General features: G+C 45.5%; 1 protein-coding gene across 1 annotated transcript in view; it reads right to left on the minus strand.

Annotated features, from left to right (window-relative positions):
• Window positions 1–563: 563 nt before the first annotated feature.
• Window positions 564–18950, minus strand: part of CAND3 (tobamovirus multiplication protein) — a 90140-nt gene continuing 71753 nt past the window's right edge. Inside the window, exons 10-13 of the mRNA XM_086492955.1 lie at window positions 2125–2199; window positions 1962–2019; window positions 1661–1863; window positions 564–1463 (exon numbers count right to left, since the gene is read on the minus strand). Coding sequence (XP_086349081.1) covers window positions 1428–1463; window positions 1661–1863; window positions 1962–2019; window positions 2125–2199 — 372 coding nt within the window. The 3' untranslated portion in view covers window positions 564–1427. The remainder of the gene's footprint in view (window positions 1464–1660; window positions 1864–1961; window positions 2020–2124; window positions 2200–18950) is intronic.

Below are 18950 nucleotides of genomic sequence, written 5' to 3' on the forward strand. Positions count from 1 at the left end.
TACCCATTGAGCCTGGGAGACCTAGACGCCACATCTACAAGGGCCACCACGACATCGACAAAGGCTCCATTACAAGATCAAGACTATTCAAGCATGGCATGGGCAACTTTCAATACGATTATATACCAATGCAGACATTGACGATACTCTTCAGGGACGGACAACGCCCGATGCCAAACATCCATGGACACTGATGTTCATTTTAGCTTTTAACTTTTATTTTACTTCATTGTATTTTGTACCCAGACATTGTATTAGATCCACCAGGATTGTATCAATTTGGTCTCATAGGTCATTTTGGCCTTTTGAAGACGTTTAATATAACATTCATTTCTCTCTCCCTCTCTCTCTCTCTCTCTCAAAGTCTCCCAAAGTCTTGTGGATGGTGTATATGAATGCTTGTTAATTTGAATTGGATTTTCATGATTACTTTACTCGGGAGTTCACTTTGAAACTACGTTTACTTTCAGTTTCAGTATGGAAAACATTACAAAACACCATCATGAGGCCATGGAAGATTGAGTTTACACATATCTACTAAGCCACATTGGCACCTCCCTTAAAAAAGTAAACCAACTGGGCATTGCATACTCCCACAAAGAGAGACTCCCTGTATGAAAGCTGTTACAATGCAAGAATATTGAGATTTTTGTTAGTATAGTAAGCTAAGCACTTCTTGCTCAATACAACAGATGCCATGAAAAGCAATTCACAATCAGCAACAAAAAACCTCAACCAATGGGAAAAAATCCAGAGCAAAGCTTGCTGATGGACATTGATTAAGGATGTGTATGTGGAGCACCTAGTCCCGTAGAGCTTGGATAGTAACACTGTACCACATTTCTGAAGCGAAAAGGAACTAGGATCGAAACAGGGTACTGCATTCGGAGTGTTGCCTTGTTCCATGAACCATGGGCTGAGGTCAAAAGCCTATCAGGGAGTAGCTTCGCAGTTGATTAAACGAAGTTCGTAATCTGATAGCACTGGCTGCGATTCATTTGAAAGACCCTTGCCACTGAGGATCTTTTAACCGTTATCCCTACTTTTCATCTCCCATGGCCCTTTCAGATCAGCTTGTGGACGTAACATTATTAGCAAACAGAATTTCCCTTCTGCAGTTGCTCTGATCAATTAGAACTCTATACAACCTGCTGGCAGGAAAATCAGCAAGCCACACAAGATGTACAAAAACTTCACTGGAGTGCACTCACAGCAGTTACTGCTATTTTGCAGGCCGTTAACTACCACTATTAAGAGCCCACCTCTAGCTCTCTATAAAGAAAACTTGATTACAAGTCCCATGGTGCTCTTGAGAGAAGCATGATATACTACCTCATGAACTTTTTATACCACAAGGATATTCAAACAGCAGTCACAGCAGGGCCACCCTCTCAAATTGACTCTTTGGCTGATTTGAAACTGTGACTCTAGAAGAGTAGATTTCTGTGATTTGTCGAGTCAACCTGCAATTACAGCTCTACTCTGATTACATGTTCAGAATTGAATCTCCTCATAAAAAACTAAAGTAATCGCCTACAGGATCATAACCGGTGGATGTGTGGGTATGTAAAGACCCAGGTTCAATACCCAGCAGCATCTTTCAAATTTCAACTGTACCTCAGAAAAAAAAAACCTCAGCCACTTGATAGCCAACGCATACCTGTGCAGTGGGTGTAGAAAACCTCTTGCTCGTAATAATTCCAGCAGATGTCTCTTGATGAGCATCCATCCACTGCTGGATCAAGGTCTCATCAGGCACAATGCCAATATCAGTTACAGTAAGCCGAGGGTATTCTGCAGGTGACGAGCGAGAATGAAGATCTCGCATAACCCATAGCACAAAAACAGATGGTATCGATTCCCCTGCCAACAAACCATTGGCTCAATAAAACTTCATCATAATCACAGCTTCCAAGATGATGCCTAAACAACTGAGCTTCACGATGGTAGCAGCTGCACACCAATGAAGTAGTAAAGAAAGAGGAGGACAGGAGACCCATCACGACGAAAGCGCCAAGCCTGCAACAATTCCAATGCCTCGAATCATTGAACTGACCAACAAGAAGCTTTTGCTTAATATTCTACATCCTGTAAGTGATATGTGACAGTAAGCATAGGCATTACAGGTATGTCCGTGAACAAGACTAGAAATGATTGCAAGGAAAAGCAGACCACTGAAACCACAGCCAGACCAGCAACCTGCAGAGGCCAAAATTGATGAGAGAAATTTCATGGAGGGAAGAACTTGAATGGTTGGGAATCAAGCCTATGTCTTTACACATCATCACACACACTTTACCACTAAGCTACAACCCCTTAAGTAAAAGACCTGATTTTGAAGACATAACTGGACAAATAGATCACTCAAGTAGCTTGATAAGGGATCCATGCCTTTGTAAGGCGTTCTCTAATTTATTAAGCATCAATCAATCAAGGAGTCACCTACAGTCTGTGTATTTTGCCATTTTGATATACCAATACCACCAAGAAGAGTTGCCTCAGCTCCAGCTTCATCATACACCAAAATAGGTCTCGGTTATCTTCATGAGCACTCACAGGCCTGACACAGTGTGCGTCCCCCCCCCCCCCCTACGACACACACACACACAAAAATGCAGCTACCAAGTCCAGCTCGAAAGTGTCATCCAGGGAATTCTGATAGAAAGCAGCAACTCTTGCCACGTCGCAGCACATCCCGGCAGCAAGTGACTTTGATCAGCTTTGATCTGGTGTGATGTTTCCTTTTCAAACTAAAGTGCTGCAACCATTTTAAGGCCAATTTGGAGTCCTGAACTCCTTGGGAAATATATATTTCACTCTAGATCCACTGTCCTTAAGATTTTACTAGCAGCGGTAATAAGATTTTCTGTTGAGAGGGTGCATAAACGGAAGGCATCCATCAGGATACCATGGATATCTCAGAGGAGTGGAGAAGGTAGTATCGTAGGAGGTGGAAGTGTTGGTGGAGGTGGTCCAGTGGTTGCCCTTCATTTGATGTGGTGGACACTTTGCCCACACCACATGTAGAAATAAGCCTCTCAGAAATTCGAAGTTCCTGCAGAACTCTGCCCGGCTACTGGGAGCATGAGGGGCATGAACACCATTAGAAGGGGCTACAGAAGAATTTCATCAGGGATACCATGTACTCACTCGGGTACTGATGTGGAACCTCCAAATTACGGGTTGTGATTTTGCTATTCCATAACTTGTAGAGTTGTCACACTACGTATCGGGCATGAGTCTCCTTTGAAAGTCATTGTTCGACCAATTTCTCAAGAATCTCATCCATAGATTGTACCGCCATGTTACTCAAAGAGAATCCATATGCTAAGAATCCATGGCAGCACAGAAGAAGGATAGGGGCAAGGATGCAGCCAGTTCTAACACCAATGGAATCACCTGGAACTAGTGAATCAATAAACCAGCACTTCATGTCACCACAATTTAAACCCCTTCCATGATCGATACTACATGGCTAGAAATAAACCAGTGAACAAAAAGTGACTTTAAAGAGAGCAGAAGAAGATGGAAAAGGGATGTTGTGACCAGCAAGCCATTGGCGAGGCAGTGAATCACTACTACAATACCGAACTTGAACTTGAAAGAGAGAACTTTGCACAATAGACAAGAGACATGGAGTGGCGGAGTTACACTACCGGAAGCATTAGCCCCTTTGTTAAAGTTTCAGTTTCCTGTCCGGTGGTGGTTCCAGTATCTCCCAGGAGCAAATTATGGAGTGGGGGCTGTTTTGTGGCTGTGCCCAGCCGTAATTGACGTAGCCGTACCTTCTTGGTGGTACTTTCCATTATTGTGCCCACCCAATAGGCTGGCATGAGGCAAGGCCCCTATTCCTAGGGTTTCCCAGGGTCAAAGTCTAGTGTTACATATGTCACTGCCCAGCATACTATGAAATACGAGGTCGCTTTCACTCTCTATTCAGAGAGGGTTTTGGGCCACTTTCTAGAGTCATGAGATACCAGGATCAGAGATGCCTCGGATTATACTTACTAGAGATTCGCAAACACAGAGAGGACCTCTTGAAGAGGGGCACAACGAGAGAGATCTAGCAACAGCGGAAAATTAAAGATTTCTTTCAATCATAGACAGAGGAGTCCGAGCAGACCCAGCAGCATAACAACACCAAAGGCACCTGAGGCATACTGCTTGATCAGGCGATAGAATTGGGGCGGTCCCGTCGCCCACGGATGGGGGGGCCCTCTCGACATTGACACAGATTGCGACAGAGGATCCATACCATACTGGCGCGACATAGGAGCCGTCCCGGCAAAGTGCCTACCTTGGAGGACATTGAATCTCTATAGCCTTTTGGATATTGATGTATATGTATATGATGCCTCGACTGTCAGAGAGCTCCATTGTATCAACTCACCCTTTGTATTCCCTTTGTATCAGCTTTCACCCCACCCCTACCCACTATTTTTGTTAGGTGCAGCGGAATGAATGTTTGAACTTTGCTCAAGATGAGTGCTCCGAACTGTGCTCAAGGTTCCTTTTTGTTCTTATGGAAGGGAGAGCCTTCCGTTTTTAATGAGAGAGTGCAATGATCACAAACAAAGTGAATGGACACTGTGCGTGCAAGTGTATGAGACTGAAAGATAGAGAGAGAAGAGAATACGACACCAGGGGCGATGTAAAAACCCTCCTCCGAAGGCCCCACTCTCGTCAGCGAGAGTAGTCTACTATTGATTGCACAAACTGGTACAAACTGAATGCATGTGAATGATGCAAGTCTAGGCTAGATCGATGACGACGACGGAGATGGCAAGACCGATCTAAGGGTTGAAAACTGAAAACTCTAATGGTGGCTGAAATCCGCAAATCTTTATCTGCTGAATTCTGACTCTATGTCGGAGACGATGTCGATGGTGACGATGCGACGACGACGCGCTGAAGACGCAGATGCTGAAATTTACGTTTTCCGGGCATAAACTGTAAACCTTGCGAAAACTGACCGTGCAGCGAGGAACTGCTACAGGAAGGTGAGATCCGCGAGGTTCGAGACTTGATCTGCGGTGTCTAAAGACTGAAAACTGAAAACGCTGAGGTTTCTTGATGATCCGTCCAGGTAAATCTGCAAAACGCTGGGGCTGATCTGCAAATAAAAAACGCTAGGACTGAAAATGGCTCTGCTGTCGCCGGATGGCCTGCAACTGCAAAACGCTAGGTGTCATAAATCTAATATCTAACCAACCCAAATGATTTTCTCATATTAAATTGATCACTTAATGTGGGAGAATAAACGGGAACAAGTGTTAAGATATAGATATGTGCTTATAGATCTATCTCAACACGGGGCCAATGGTAAAGGGGCCCAAATGAGAGATGGTCTATCAAAGAGCAAGGCTAACTAATGGAGCATAAGACCTTAGGGTTAGCTTCATTGAAGACCTCCAATAATGTGTGTAAAAGTCCTTTGACCTTAGGTAAGCTAGGGCTGAGCTCGAGGTGCTTTTCGTGCTTGAGGTGCTTGATTAAGGTGCTTGACTTGCTACATGCTTGAGGTGCTTGACTTGCTACTTCATTAAGCTGCTCGAGGTGCTTTGACATGCTTGCCTGAGATGCTTGTGGGAACACCCCTAGTTCAAGTGCATTGTCATGCTTGATGACTAAGGTGCTTGAGCACCAAAAGTCAAAAGTATCCCTACAAGAGGGGGGGCGAGCCCTTTTCCTAGGGGATAGAGAGAGAACACACACACACACACAAGGAAGGCCCAAGCTTGAAGAGGCAGCAGGGACGCATGTCAGGCCCCTACCTATGTTACCTTCATGAGATGCCTGAAGCCTATTGGTTGGCCACCCAAGGGGTCCAATAGTAATTTAGGAGATTTAATTAATTGATTTAGCATTTATCTAGCCCTCTCTCTCAAAGGGGAAAGGGGGACACTTGTCTCAAGGCTACCCCTACTGCTTGTAATGCCTCCTGCTTATGATTGGCTAGGCCTGGAGGGTCCAATGAGCTTCAAGCATGAGCTACAAGGGGGGGTCGACCCAAGAAAGCTAGGGGGTTGCTTAGGGGGTATACTCACCCACACACACTCACAAACACTCTCATTGTGTGCTATGCAAAGTGCAAGAGCTCCCTCTCCAAGCAAGTAGAGGTTGAGAGCCTACACCAACACTCTTGGCTATGGAGTGCAAATCCAACCAAGAGCCATGCTTCAATGCTTAAGCTTGCCATCTCCTTCTTCTTCATTACTATGCTATTATGTATGCTAACAACAAGAGTTATGATAAGTGAGGAACTAATTCTTTCTCCTACGAAATGTTTCTTCTTCCTCTTCCCTACCCTCATTCCTTGCTAGCTCTCTCCACCTTCGAAGGTGTTTGAGGTCTTGGGACTGAGGCTTGGGATAGCTAAAGCTTTCTTCAAGTTTATGTTATGTTTGTGATGCATGAAGCTTTCCATCTTCATTGCATCACCTAGGTCACAAGGAACACAAAGACTGTATTGTAACAAGTCTCTCTTAATGAGAGAAATCATAATACAAATGCCTATTGGAGGGAGGACCGGCTCCACATAAATCCGGTCCTCAACTGTTGTCATGTTCTCTAAATTCTCTCTCTTGCAAAAGTATTGTTCATGCCAAGTTAACTAATTGCTATGATTATGTTGCTATCTTCAATTATGTTCACCCGTTATGCTCACAAAGTTATTTCTCAAAAGTACTCTCATTAATTTCCGCTACTCTCAAGTCAAATAGGCCAATTCCATTACACTAGGTCTCTTGTTGAGTCTTTTGTCGCCAAGGATTTGCAAAAGCTAAAACGCTGACTGATCCAGTCCAAAAACGCTAGGTGGTTGTTGTGGAGCAAAAACGCTAGGGCTTGGTGTTCTGCTGAGAAGTTGCCTGTTGAGCACTGGTGCTCCTGCTGCCTCTTCTCCCAATTAGTGCTAGTCTACGTTTGCTTATATACAAACTTACTCAATTTGCCCTACCTACTTTCCAACAAAAGCTTAAAAATAATAAGTGAAAAATGTCAAAAATAGGGAAAATAGGTCTATGCACTGTAAAAATGCTCCTAATGGGTTTTGATGGAAATCTGATGATCATGCTGTGTGCAACCAGAGGATATGCATCTAATCTAAGTGTCTGGACATGCACGGTCTGCGAAAAGACTCACAAAAGTGCCATATCACTTCCTATTCTAGACTGATTTGATTGAACTGAACCTTGATCATGCTGTAGCTTGTCCACGCGGACACATAGGGTTGGATGTGCCACGTGACATCCCCTCCTTTTCAAAGTGAGGTACTGGTACCGAACTGTATGGCGTCGAGGGAGATTGCCAATACTATCCGGAATCTTGGAAGGGACTCTTCGCCGGCCCACTCTAATGTGTGGGTCGTGCGGTACTTGAACTTCATAAAGGTCTGCAACGCTTGCTTCTTTGGGCCGCGCCGAAAGCAACATAGTCTCATGTGGCTCCTTCGATGCTTCAACTTTTTCTAGAGTCATGCTTCTTTCTTCTTCAAGAATCCCCATGGCTGAAAATTCCTGAAACCATTTCCAACACAAAAACATGAACATACCCATTCCATATAAAGTGAGTGGAAAAAATCTTGTCTTCCTCAAGGAAATCTGATGGAAAAATGCTCCTGATGGGTTTTGATGAAAATCTATGATCATGCTGTGTGCAACCAGAGGATATGCATCTAATCTAAGTGTCTGGACATGCACGGTCTGCGAACAGACTCACAAAAGTGCCAAATCACTTCCTATTCTAGACTGACTTGATTGAATTGAACCCTGATCATGCTGTAGCTTGTCCACGGACACATAGGGTTAGATGTGTCACGTGACATCCCCTCCTTTTCAAAGTGAGGTATGATGAGCAAGAAGCGGTGTGTGCAAGTGATAGAGCACACGAGGTGCAAGGTGTGTGCAGAGAGAGGTGGCGATAGCCTGCAGGAGAGAGGACGCTAGCAGAACGAAGAGGGAGAGAGAGAGAGGGCGCTACTCAATTGCTGGGGGAATAAGTGAGTGAGTTAAAAACTTACATTCCCTATATTAATATGTATAGGACCAATTTAAAGTTAGTGGCCAAGTTCAATGTGAACTTGGCCAAAGGTTAATAACCATTATAACTATACACAAAGGGGGCCATTTAGGCCTTTAACACAACAACCTCCCACTTAAAGGCATAAATGGCGCCTTTAAGCTACGTGACTCCCACCATCTCTATGCATAGATGATGTTGTGCTTTGGGAAGCACTTAGTGAGAGCATCTGCTGGATTTTGTGATGTATGGACCTTAACCAATGTAATAAGGCCATCCTCAAGCACTTCTCGTATGAAGTGATACCGCACATCAATATGCTTTGTGCGTACATGAAACATGGCATTCTTTGCCAGACAAATGGCACTCTGGCTATCACAACCAAGCATAGGTGCCTTGGCAGGCAAACCAAACTCACTGCATAGGCGTGCTAACCAAATAGCTTCTTTAGAAGCCTCAGTGGCTGAAATATATTAAGCCTCTGTAGTAGACAATGCAACGATCTTTTGCAATCTAGAACACCATGAAACAGCACCTCCCGCAAGAGTAAATACATAGCCACTTGTGGATTTCTGTGTATCTACATCACCAGCCATGTCAGAGTCACAAAATCCCTTTAACTCCAATGGTCCTTTACCATAGAAGAGGCATTTATTTTTAGTCCCTTTCAAGTACCTCATAATGGACTTCACTGCATCCCAATGCACCCTGCCTAGATTAGCGGCTCACAACTCCCACTGCATGAGCTATGTCAGGCCTAGTAGCAACCATAGCATACATAAGTGAAGCACAAGCTGAAGCGTAAGGCACACTTTGCATGCCATTGGCTTCTTCCTTTGACTTAGGACAATCATCCTTGGAGATTTTGACATATGGCTGTAATGGCACACCAAGAGGCTTTGCTTCAGCCATGTTAAATCTGTCCAGCACTTTTTCAATGTACTTTTCTTGCGACAAATACAATAGGCGCTTGTCTCTTTGCCTTGTAACACGCACTCCAAGTATATGTTCAGCTGCCCCAAGGTCTTTCATTGAAAATGCAGATTTCAGTTGCCCTTTAAGAGCATCAACAGTGCTTCTTTTCTTTGCAGTTATCAACATATCATCAACATAGAGCACAAGAATGATAGGGCTGCCATCCTCATCACGTTTGGTATACAAACAATGGTCTGCATGGCTTCTTTTGTAACCATGTTTAAGCATGAAGCGATCAAACTTCTTATACCACTCTGTCTACATGATTGTTTCAGCCCATACAAGCTTCTATTGAGCATACATACCATATGTTCCTTGCCAGGAATAACAAAACCCTCGGGTTTCTTCATGTAAAGCTCTTCTTCCACATCACCATGCAAGAAAGCGGTATATACATCCATTTGGTCCATTTCCAAATCAAGAGCAGCCACTATGGCAAACAATACACGCAAAGTGGTCATCTTCACAACAGGAGAGAACACTTCCTAAAAGTCTATGCCCTTGGTTTGAACATATCCCTTTGCAACTAGCCTTGCCTTATACTTGGGTTTTGCATCAACTGTCTTGATTTTATACACCCATTTGTTAGGAATAGCCTTCCTTCCTTTGGGCAATCCTACCAAATCCCAAGTATGATTAGCATGCAAAGCTTTAATCTCTTCTTGCATAGTAAGCTCCCACTTATCGCTGTGCTCACATGTCTTTGCCTCTTTATACGTAAGAGGCTCTCTCTCATCTGTCAACATAATGTAATGCAAAGAGGGATCATATCTGCTCATAGGCCGTCTTTGACGAGTAGACCGCCTCACCCAATGATCCACATTATCCGGCAATGGGTTTACATCAGGTGGCATGATAACATCATCAACAATGGGCTGCTGTACATCATTTTCAGCATTGTTTCGTGGCTGTAAATGCCCTTCAGGAGCCTCAATTTGCTGCCCAACATCATCTAGCTCAAACACCACTGGATCATCTACATTTTCAGCCATATGTGGTGCATCCTGAGGGTCAAAAATAGGCCTAACAGGTGGCTGGTCATGCTAAAATTTGACCCTTTTATGGTCATGCTTTGAGGCACAATTGTTTTGAAGCAGCCTTGCCTCATTAAAAACAACATCCCGGCTGCGTACAACCCTTTTGAGCTGAGGTAACCAAATCTTGTAACCCATTTCGCCTTCTTCACCATATCCCATAAAAGGCCTTTAATGGACTTGGCATCCAGTTTACTCCTCAACTCGGGTCTAACATGCACAAAAGCCTCGCAACCAAAAATGCGTAAGTGATCATATGAAGCAGGCTTGCCAGACCAAACCTCTTCAGGGATGTCACCTTTCAAAGACATGTGAGGGATCGATTGCATATATGCACTGCAGTTTTCAAAGCTTCTCCCCAAAATCCATGAGAGAGATTAGCTGTGGACAGCATGCATCTCACCCTCTCACAAAGTGTCCTATTGAATCTTTTAGCCACACCATTAGAAGAGGGGTTGTATGGCACAGTAAGCTCCATCTTAGTGCCCAAATTTTCACAAAAGACGGAGGCCTTTACACGACTCGAGGTTCTCAATTTCAGTCAGTGCTTGTAAAATTACAAGATCTCGCCTCCACATAGACCTCGACCCAGTTGATCTTGAGACAAGACATTGATGGCTCTAAGCTTGGGAGAGCCGTCCTTTGGTACGAGTGCAGTGGGACCCGTGGAGTAGTTCTGGTCACAGCTCGGCTGGGTCGTCACATACTGACAGCGGGGAGATCGGCTGGGTCGTCACATACTGACAGCGGGGAGAGAGGCTCAACCTACTGCAGCGACAAACTGGTAGGAGGAGGGTCTCATGTCCGACTTCTTGGCACATTTTTGGGAGCGCTTGTGGAACAACAGACAGCCGAGAAGAGTCACCATGTTTTAGTGGCTAGTTGCGCATCGAGCTACTACAGTTAGCAGTTGGGTGGTACACAGTGGCTTCTTGACAGCATGTGCGACTTGTGACCACCCACTTGAGACTCAGCGTCACTGTCTATGGGATTGCCTCATGGCACGACAAGTTTGGTTGCAGATCCTTCGGCTAATGCATACGCTTTCTATAGCCACTCAGTACACTTTGGGGTGTTGCAGCCTGGTCTACGCTCACGGGCCAAACGCTTCGCTTTGAGATGGCTTCAGTCAGCAAGATGATAGTGATCCAAGGGGCAGGCCTACACTCTAGCCCGCCACAGAGCTCGTCCCTAAGGAGTGGAGTAGTGATAGAGAGTGGTGTTGAGAGCTCATCTGCGGCCTGACACTGTGGTTCACGTGGCGAACCCGCTGTTTTCCCATCTTTGAATATCGACCTGTTCCACTGACAAAGACTGTTCGCGACATCCGGCTCGAGCTGGTCCATACACTTAAGGGCCAGTTTGGGAGACTTCAAGACAGCTCCAACCGCATGCAGGAGCGCTACGAGGCCTTCTTGCGATTGTGGCGTCCAGGACCTTTCTTCACCATGGTTCATGGCGCGCCTAGATGACAATACCGTCCACCTGTGTCGATTTTTCCTCCTCCCATTTCATGATCTAGCCATCATTGTACATACCTTGTTTTTCCATTGGGAGAGTCTGCCCACATGTTGATGTAACCCTCTCTAGCAGGGGCGGATTGTAGCCCATTGGGCAATTTTGTAACTAATGGAAGGATCTTTTTCTTGGAAAAAAAAAAGGTCTCTCCTCGAGCTGATAACCTTGGAGGCCTATATCATCGGACTGCCATCACCACTACCAGAACACTGTCTTTTCAAGAGAGTTTCAACCATTCAAGAGTTTATGGACCATGGTGCGGTCGAATACAATCTTATGGAAGGATACTAACCCTAATTTTGGTGCAGATTTCAGGATGGGAAGCCATTAGAATGCTTTTGAGTCTCATTTAGACACTTTTAGAACTTTGTTTGAGAATCTGTTTGACAAACTGTTTGGAATTTGTTTGAAATGGATGCTATCTACTTTAAACCTGTCTTGGTGCCTATTTCAGAGTTGTTTGACTTTGGTTTTAATATTGGTTTTAATAATTTGTGATGTACTCCCGGGTGGAGTGATGTTTGATCATGTTTGAAACCTCGGAACGACGCAAACCGGGTGTCTAGGGAGCATTTCGTTGTATGCTTGAAAACCTCTGAACGACGCAGATGATGTGTCTGGGGAGCGTTTCGTTGTACGCTAGAAAACCTCTAAAGGACGCAGACAGAATGTCTTGGGAGCATTTAGTTGTATGCTTGAAACCTCCAAGCGATGCACGCTGCGGTTTGGGGAGCGTTTGGTTGTATCAGTCCTCTGAGCTCAAGGCCCGGACCTTTTTATGTTATTTGCTAACTTCAGTTGTTGTGCAAATATATTGTAATCATGGACAATTACTCTTCTTTCAAGAAGGGGGGATGTCACAAACTGTTGACGTTGTCAGGAGTTTTCTGGAGCAAGGAATTGCGCATATGTACATATCCATGCATGGTGCATCGAATAAAGGATTGCCCATTTTCCTTAGCCAGGTGGTTATGTGGGGCCCACATGTGTACAGGTAGGACAATGTGTACATAGTGCATCGATTTTCACTATCACCAGTACCAGTATGTTTTTTCTGCAATAATGAGGAGTTTATAGCGCGTAAAACTTATCGAGGAAGCTATCCGCGGGCCGACGACGTGAGGTCAGCAGGTGCGTCAGATGGCATCTAGTGGCGTCAGGAGGGCGAACGAGGTCAATATTTGCACGCGGATGAGGACGGACACAACGTGGGTGTTTTCTTGTGAGAGTTATGCAGAAAGGTCATCATTGGGACCACTTTTTGGGGCCACTTCACGTGGTGGCGAGATGCATTATTGGAAAAAAGCTGAGTGCCAGGTGTGCAAATGATGCAAAAAGGTGACAACTATGCACTGCGAGGTCAGTTTTTGGCCTGGTCGGGGTCCGTTTGAGGTCATCTAAAAGGCCAAGGGTGCCCAACTAATAAATCTAAGTGTGGGAACTGAAAAAACAGAGAGAAGACCAGAAAAAACGTGGAGAAGAGAGGAGGAACAGCCGCAGGTGTGTTTTTTGGGTTTTTGGAGCCTATTTTGGCCGTAAACTGCTCATCCGAGGTCGGATTTGAGCACTTTGACATTGTAGACTGGGGTTTTGGGCCGTTCCGGACGCGATGGCGCTGTCCATTTTGCCAAATTCCTCACTCTTTTCCTGCTGTTTTTCTGTGTAAGTTTCTCCTATGAGCGAAGTTTCTGCTCTAGTTTGCGATTGTATCTGGCTTATTTTACCCATATTGTGTGAGTTATTTGCCCCATTGGTGTTGGCCCAAGCTCAATTGTATCTAAACATCAGAAATTCTCCTCTTTTGAGCTGAGTTTTTTGGGTGTGTGTGTGTGTGTGTGTATCTGTGTCTATGTGGAGTGGGCAAGTGGATAGTCTCTCTCCTCTCACTCCAGAGGTGTGTTCCCTGTCTCGGCCAGGTGTGTTGTCTAAGCCGAGTGGTGCCCCATAGTGTGTGTGTATCTTCTCAAGAGTGTGTGACGGGTCGTTATAGAGACGCTGTGTGTGTTTTCATCCCGCTCACATTCTTTTGGTGCCCCCCACGGAGAATCTTCTTCGAGTACCTTCTGCTTCGAGCTTCGAGCTTCGAGATTACAGGTTGCAGGTTGCAGGTTGCAGATTGCAGATTGCAGATTACAGGTTATAGGTTACAGGTTAGAGGTTACAGGGACAGGTACAGGTTACAAGGACAGGTACAGGTACAGGTGATTCACACAGGTACAGGTAGTTAGAGTACAGTGATATACTAGCAGTGATGTCACTTGCAGTTGTTGTGGGAATGCATCACTTGGCGCCTATTTGAGCGCATTGTCTGCTGGATTGTACGTTACTTGTGGAAACTGCCATTGTACGCATTTGTGGAGCCATACTTGGTTGTATTTGGCAGTCCCAGCCATTTCTGAGACTTGGTCTGGAAGATAGTCATTTCTGAGACTTGACTATATGCGATTTGCATTAGCCTTCGTGTGAGGGTCGATAGCGTGAGGTTTTTATTGAGCTAGGGGATTCTCAAATGTGGAGATCCTTTCGGTGATACAGGTAGCTGGAGCACCCTTTTTGTGACCTCGCCATAGGCTATGTACTAGTGAGTCCTACTTGATGCTCGGGTTTTATTGTTGGCAGTTTATGCATACATATACGGTCTATATTTTGGGTTCTCACTGCTCTACTTCTGGGGAAACTCTGCCAAAATTTTTCCGAGTTGTGATGGCTGGTTTTTTGGTCTTTTGAGCCATTTATGCTGTTATGCTGCTGAAATTTTGGCAAAATCAGAGGTTGAGTCAGGTGTGCCTTCTTGGGAGCTTCATGGTTGGCTTTAATGGATGATCAAAATGGCCCTCAGTTCACTCCTTTTCATTTAACTCAAAGAATTCAAATTAATGTTCATGTGTCCAGGAAGATCTTTTTCCAGCAGCGCATAGTCTTTATGTTTGGGCCAAGAAGATTGAGAGAGATCCTGGAATGTCCTTTGCCTATTGTCATTCCGATGATTAACTATGAAAACTCATTTGATGTGCATGTGTTTGTCCTTATCTAAAGTTGAGCTCCATTGAATTTTCTGGGGATTGAGTAGTGAAAAGTCTTGGGTTCTTGCAAGTGTGTTCAAAGGGGTTCTCAAAGCATTAAACTTGGGTAGCCATGGCTTTCTCTTATCCGGAATTTCATGGAAGAAGTGGTGAAGATGCGGAAGACTTTCTGGAGCAAGTGGAGGTGGCATGCATAAGCAACAATATGTGTGATGAGGAGAAGATTTTGAGGCTATTTGGATTGCTTTTGAAAGATGAGGCCCGTGTTTGGTTCATGGATTTGGAAGCTCAAGAAGCAGTGGCTTCTTCTTATGGTTTAAGTCTGGACAAGTTTATAGAAGCTTTTTTAGAGAGTTTCCAAGTTTTTGAAGATGCAAATGCAGTATGGAATGAGCTCAATGCTCTTAAGCAAGGTTCTTGTCAAGGTGTTGATGCCTATGTACACGGTTTTACAGATTTATGGACTCGTTGGTGTGTTGCTCTTAAGGATGAGACCCCCCCTTGTTCATTGAAGAAAAGTTTTTGTGTTGATGGTTTGTCACCTTGGTTGCGGTTCGAGGTTGAGTTGAAGACGCCCGAGTCTTTTGAAGATGCAGTATGCATTGCAAAGCACAAGGAATGGAAGTTTAAGCGTCTTGAGGAACATGGTATTAGTACAGGTATGCATGTGCAAGATGGATTTGACATGGAAGATGAAGTTAAGCCTAAGCAGGTGAAAAGTAGCCTATCCTATGATGTTTCTCGTTTCTTCCCAAGGTCTATTGTGAAGCGTAAAGAGGTCTTGCAGGTTGACAGGTTTCTGGAAGAGCCTAAAGAGGTGAGTAATGCTTTGGATACAGGATTGAAAAGTCTTGAAGAGGATGCATTGGCTACTTGTGTACCTTGTGATTCTGGGTGTGAGTGTGAGGTTGAGGTTATTGATAATGAGCACGTACCTTTGGATACTAGTTCCTTGGAAATTAGGGAAGAGGGCAAGGTTGAGAGCCATTTTGTGGATTTGTTGGATGTGGAGCCTGTTTTGAAGCCATATTTTGATGTATGTGCAGTGATTGAACCGATTTGTGAGCATGATTGTGGTTTAGAGCAGGGATCTGTATTCTTGGATACTGATGAACCCATGCTAGAAGCTATGGATAGTGGTGCTAGCCATGATTATGATGTGGACAAAGTTATGTGTGATGATGAGTATGCTTATGATGATGAGAAGGGGTTTGGCATATATGAGCCCAATCTCAGCTATGTGGATGCCTATGCTAGGGATATGTGTGTTGCGGGGATACTTTTGTGCTTTGGATATCAACAACTTTACCTTCACACAATGCTTTTAGCTACTTGGGTGCATGATTTGCAGGTTGTTGCTATGGCTGGTGAAGCCAAGATGCCAGGTGATGAGTCACTTGAGTTGTCTCTATCGGTTGGGTTGAATGTGGCATGCAATATTTATGCTTTTGGCACTCCAGACAGGGCGGATGTGTTAGTTGGATATGCCTTAGGTGCATTTTGGTTGATTGGTGACAAATATATGTGTGGTGTTATGATGCTTCTTGTGAATCAGGCGATATGTCTTTGGCCTTTTGATCCAGGTGGAATGAGCATCTACTAGTGCTGCTGCTGAGCATGAATGCTCTAGCAGGCTAGGGGGTGGGCAAATTATGTCAGGAGTTTTTTGGAGCAAGGAATTGCGCATATGTACATATCCATGCATGGTGCATCGAATAAAGGATTGCCCATTTTCCTTAGCCAGGTGGTTATGTGGGGCCCACATGTGTACAGGTAGGACAATGTGTACATAGTGCATCGATTTTCACTATCACCAGTACCAGTATGTTTTTTCTGCAATAATGAGGAGTTTATAGCGCGTAAAACTTATCGAGGAAGCTATCCGCGGGCCGACGACGTGAGGTCAGCAGGTGCGTCAGATGGCATCTAGTGGCGTCAGGAGGGCGAACGAGGTCAATATTTGCACGCGGATGAGGACGGACACAACGTGGGTGTTTTCTTGTGAGAGTTATGCAGAAAGATCATCATTGGGACCACTTTTTGGGGCCACTTCACGTGGTGGCGAGATGCATTATTGGAAAAAAGCTGAGTGCCAGGTGTGCAAATGATGCAAAAAGGTGACAACTATGCACTGCGAGGTCAGTTTTTGGCCTGCTCGGGGTCCGTTTGAGGTCATCTAAAAGGCCAAGGGTGCCCAACTAATAAATCTAAGTGTGGGAACTGAAAAAACAGAGAGAAGACCAGAAAAAACGTGGAGAAGAGAGGAGGAACAGCCGCAGGTGTGTTTTTTGGGTTTTTGGAGCCTATTTTGGCCGTAAACTGCTCATCCGAGGTCGGATTTGAGCACTTTGACATTGTAGACTGGGGTTTTGGGCCGTTCCGGACGCGATGGCGCTGTCCATTTTGCCAAATTCCTCACTCTTTTCCTGCTGTTTTTCTGTGTAAGTTTCTCCTATGAGCGAAGTTTCTGCTCTAGTTAGCGATTGTATCTGGCTTATTTTACCCATATTGTGTGAGCTATTTGCCCCATTGGTGTTGGCCCAAGCTCAATTGTATCTAAACATCAGAAATTCTCCTCTTTTGAGCTGAGTTTTTTGGGTGTGTGTGTGTGTGTGTGTGTATCTGTGTCTGTGTGGAGTGGGCAAGTGGATAGTCTCTCTTCTCTCACTCGAGAGGTGTGTTCCCTGTCTCGGCCAGGTGTGTTGTCTAAGCCGAGTGGTGCCCCATAGTGTGTGTGTGTATCTTCTCAAGAGTGTGTGACGGGTCGTTATAGAGACGCTGTGTGTGTTTTCATCCCGCTCACAACGTGTCAAGCCACTGAAGACCCAAGCCAACCTACACATCTCGGCGGCCGAGGGGCCTAAACCCTAGCAGAAGCAGAAGCAGAAGAAGACAAAGTTATCACAAACTTACAAATACATGCCGAGTGGGCCAAGAGATTTAAAAGTTCTTCCAACTTATGGGACCTTGTCCGATGGGGCCCAAAATAAATAAAGCAAGATCCATACACACACACACACAAGAAGACCTTGCGTAATCATTGATAACGTGGCAGGGTTGTACGGACGTTCCGTATATTGCATTGACACGCTGATGATGTGGCAGATGTATGGACGCCCGCGTTTTGTGTTGCACACTGCTGACGTGGTAGCTGAATGGATTTTGTGCTGGCAGCTTTTGAACCAGGCACTTTTAGACTTCCAGCTTTTCATGTAAACTGCTTTTCAGGCCAAGGGCCTTTAAATATGTGGCAAGGGCTCACTCTCAGGCATGCTTCCGCATGGAGATACAGAGCAATGATACCGCCGTTGTACTCAGTTGAAGCAATATAAAGAAATACCGAAAGGGGTGCCAAGGTTTGGGGCCAGTGCTCTCTTGAGGTGGAACACCACTCTGCGTCTCATGTGTCGTGCATCTCTTTCAGTTTTTTTTTTTCCAAGAAAACGATCCTTCTATTAGTTAATGAAAACTGCCCATAGGGCTACATCCACCTCTGCAAGAGAGGGCTACAACACGCATGATGGGGAGACTCTCCCAATGAAAAAACAGCATATATACAATGGGGCTAAATCAAGAAATGGGAGGAGGGAAGAGCCACACAGGTGGACAGTAGTGCCATCTGAGCACCCCCTGGACCAAGGTGTAGAAAGGCCCAGGGCGCCAGAGTCGAAGGAAAGCCTCGCGGCGCTCCCGCATGCGGTCGGAGCTGCCCTGTAGTCCCTCAAGCTGTCCTCTGAGAGTATGGATCAGCTCTAGCCAAAAGTCACGAACACTCTCTGCTGGTGGCACAGGGCGAGCCTCAGAGATGCGGAAACAACGGGCCCGCCAGATGAACCAAAGAGCTAGGCCGCTGATGAGCTCCCAGCACTCCTCTCTCTCACTGCACCACTCCTGTGGAGTAAGGTCTGTAGCAGGCTGGAGTGCAGGTCGCCCCCCCTGTATCACTATCATCCTGCTGGTGGAAGATAGCTCAAACTGTAGTGCCGGGCCCGTGAGGGTGGACCAAGCCGCTGCCCCCCAAGTGTACTGTCGAGCCGCGGAGAGGGCAGGCATCAGCCGAAGAACTCGTAGCCACACCTGCTGGGCCGAAGGACAGTCCCAAAGACAGTGTCGCTGACTCTCCACCAACTGGTCACAGGCTGTACATGCGGCCGAGAGACCACTATGCACAAGCCAGCTCCCTAATGCTGTGGCTCTGTGTGCAACCAACCACTGGAACAAAGTGACGCGCCTCGGCTGTCTGGAGTCCCAGAGCCTCTGCCAAAAAGCTGCCAAGAACTCAGCTGTGAGACCCTCCTCCTGCCAATGACGTGCTGCAGCGGGGCGGGCCTCTCTCTGCGCTGCAAGTATATGACGTCCAAGCCGAACAGTGTACTGGAAG

Source organism: Adiantum capillus-veneris, chromosome 20, assembly GCF_014529385.1.
Source record: "Adiantum capillus-veneris isolate H3 chromosome 20, ASM1452938v2, whole genome shotgun sequence".
NCBI classification, from domain to species: domain Eukaryota; kingdom Viridiplantae; phylum Streptophyta; class Polypodiopsida; order Polypodiales; family Pteridaceae; genus Adiantum; species Adiantum capillus-veneris.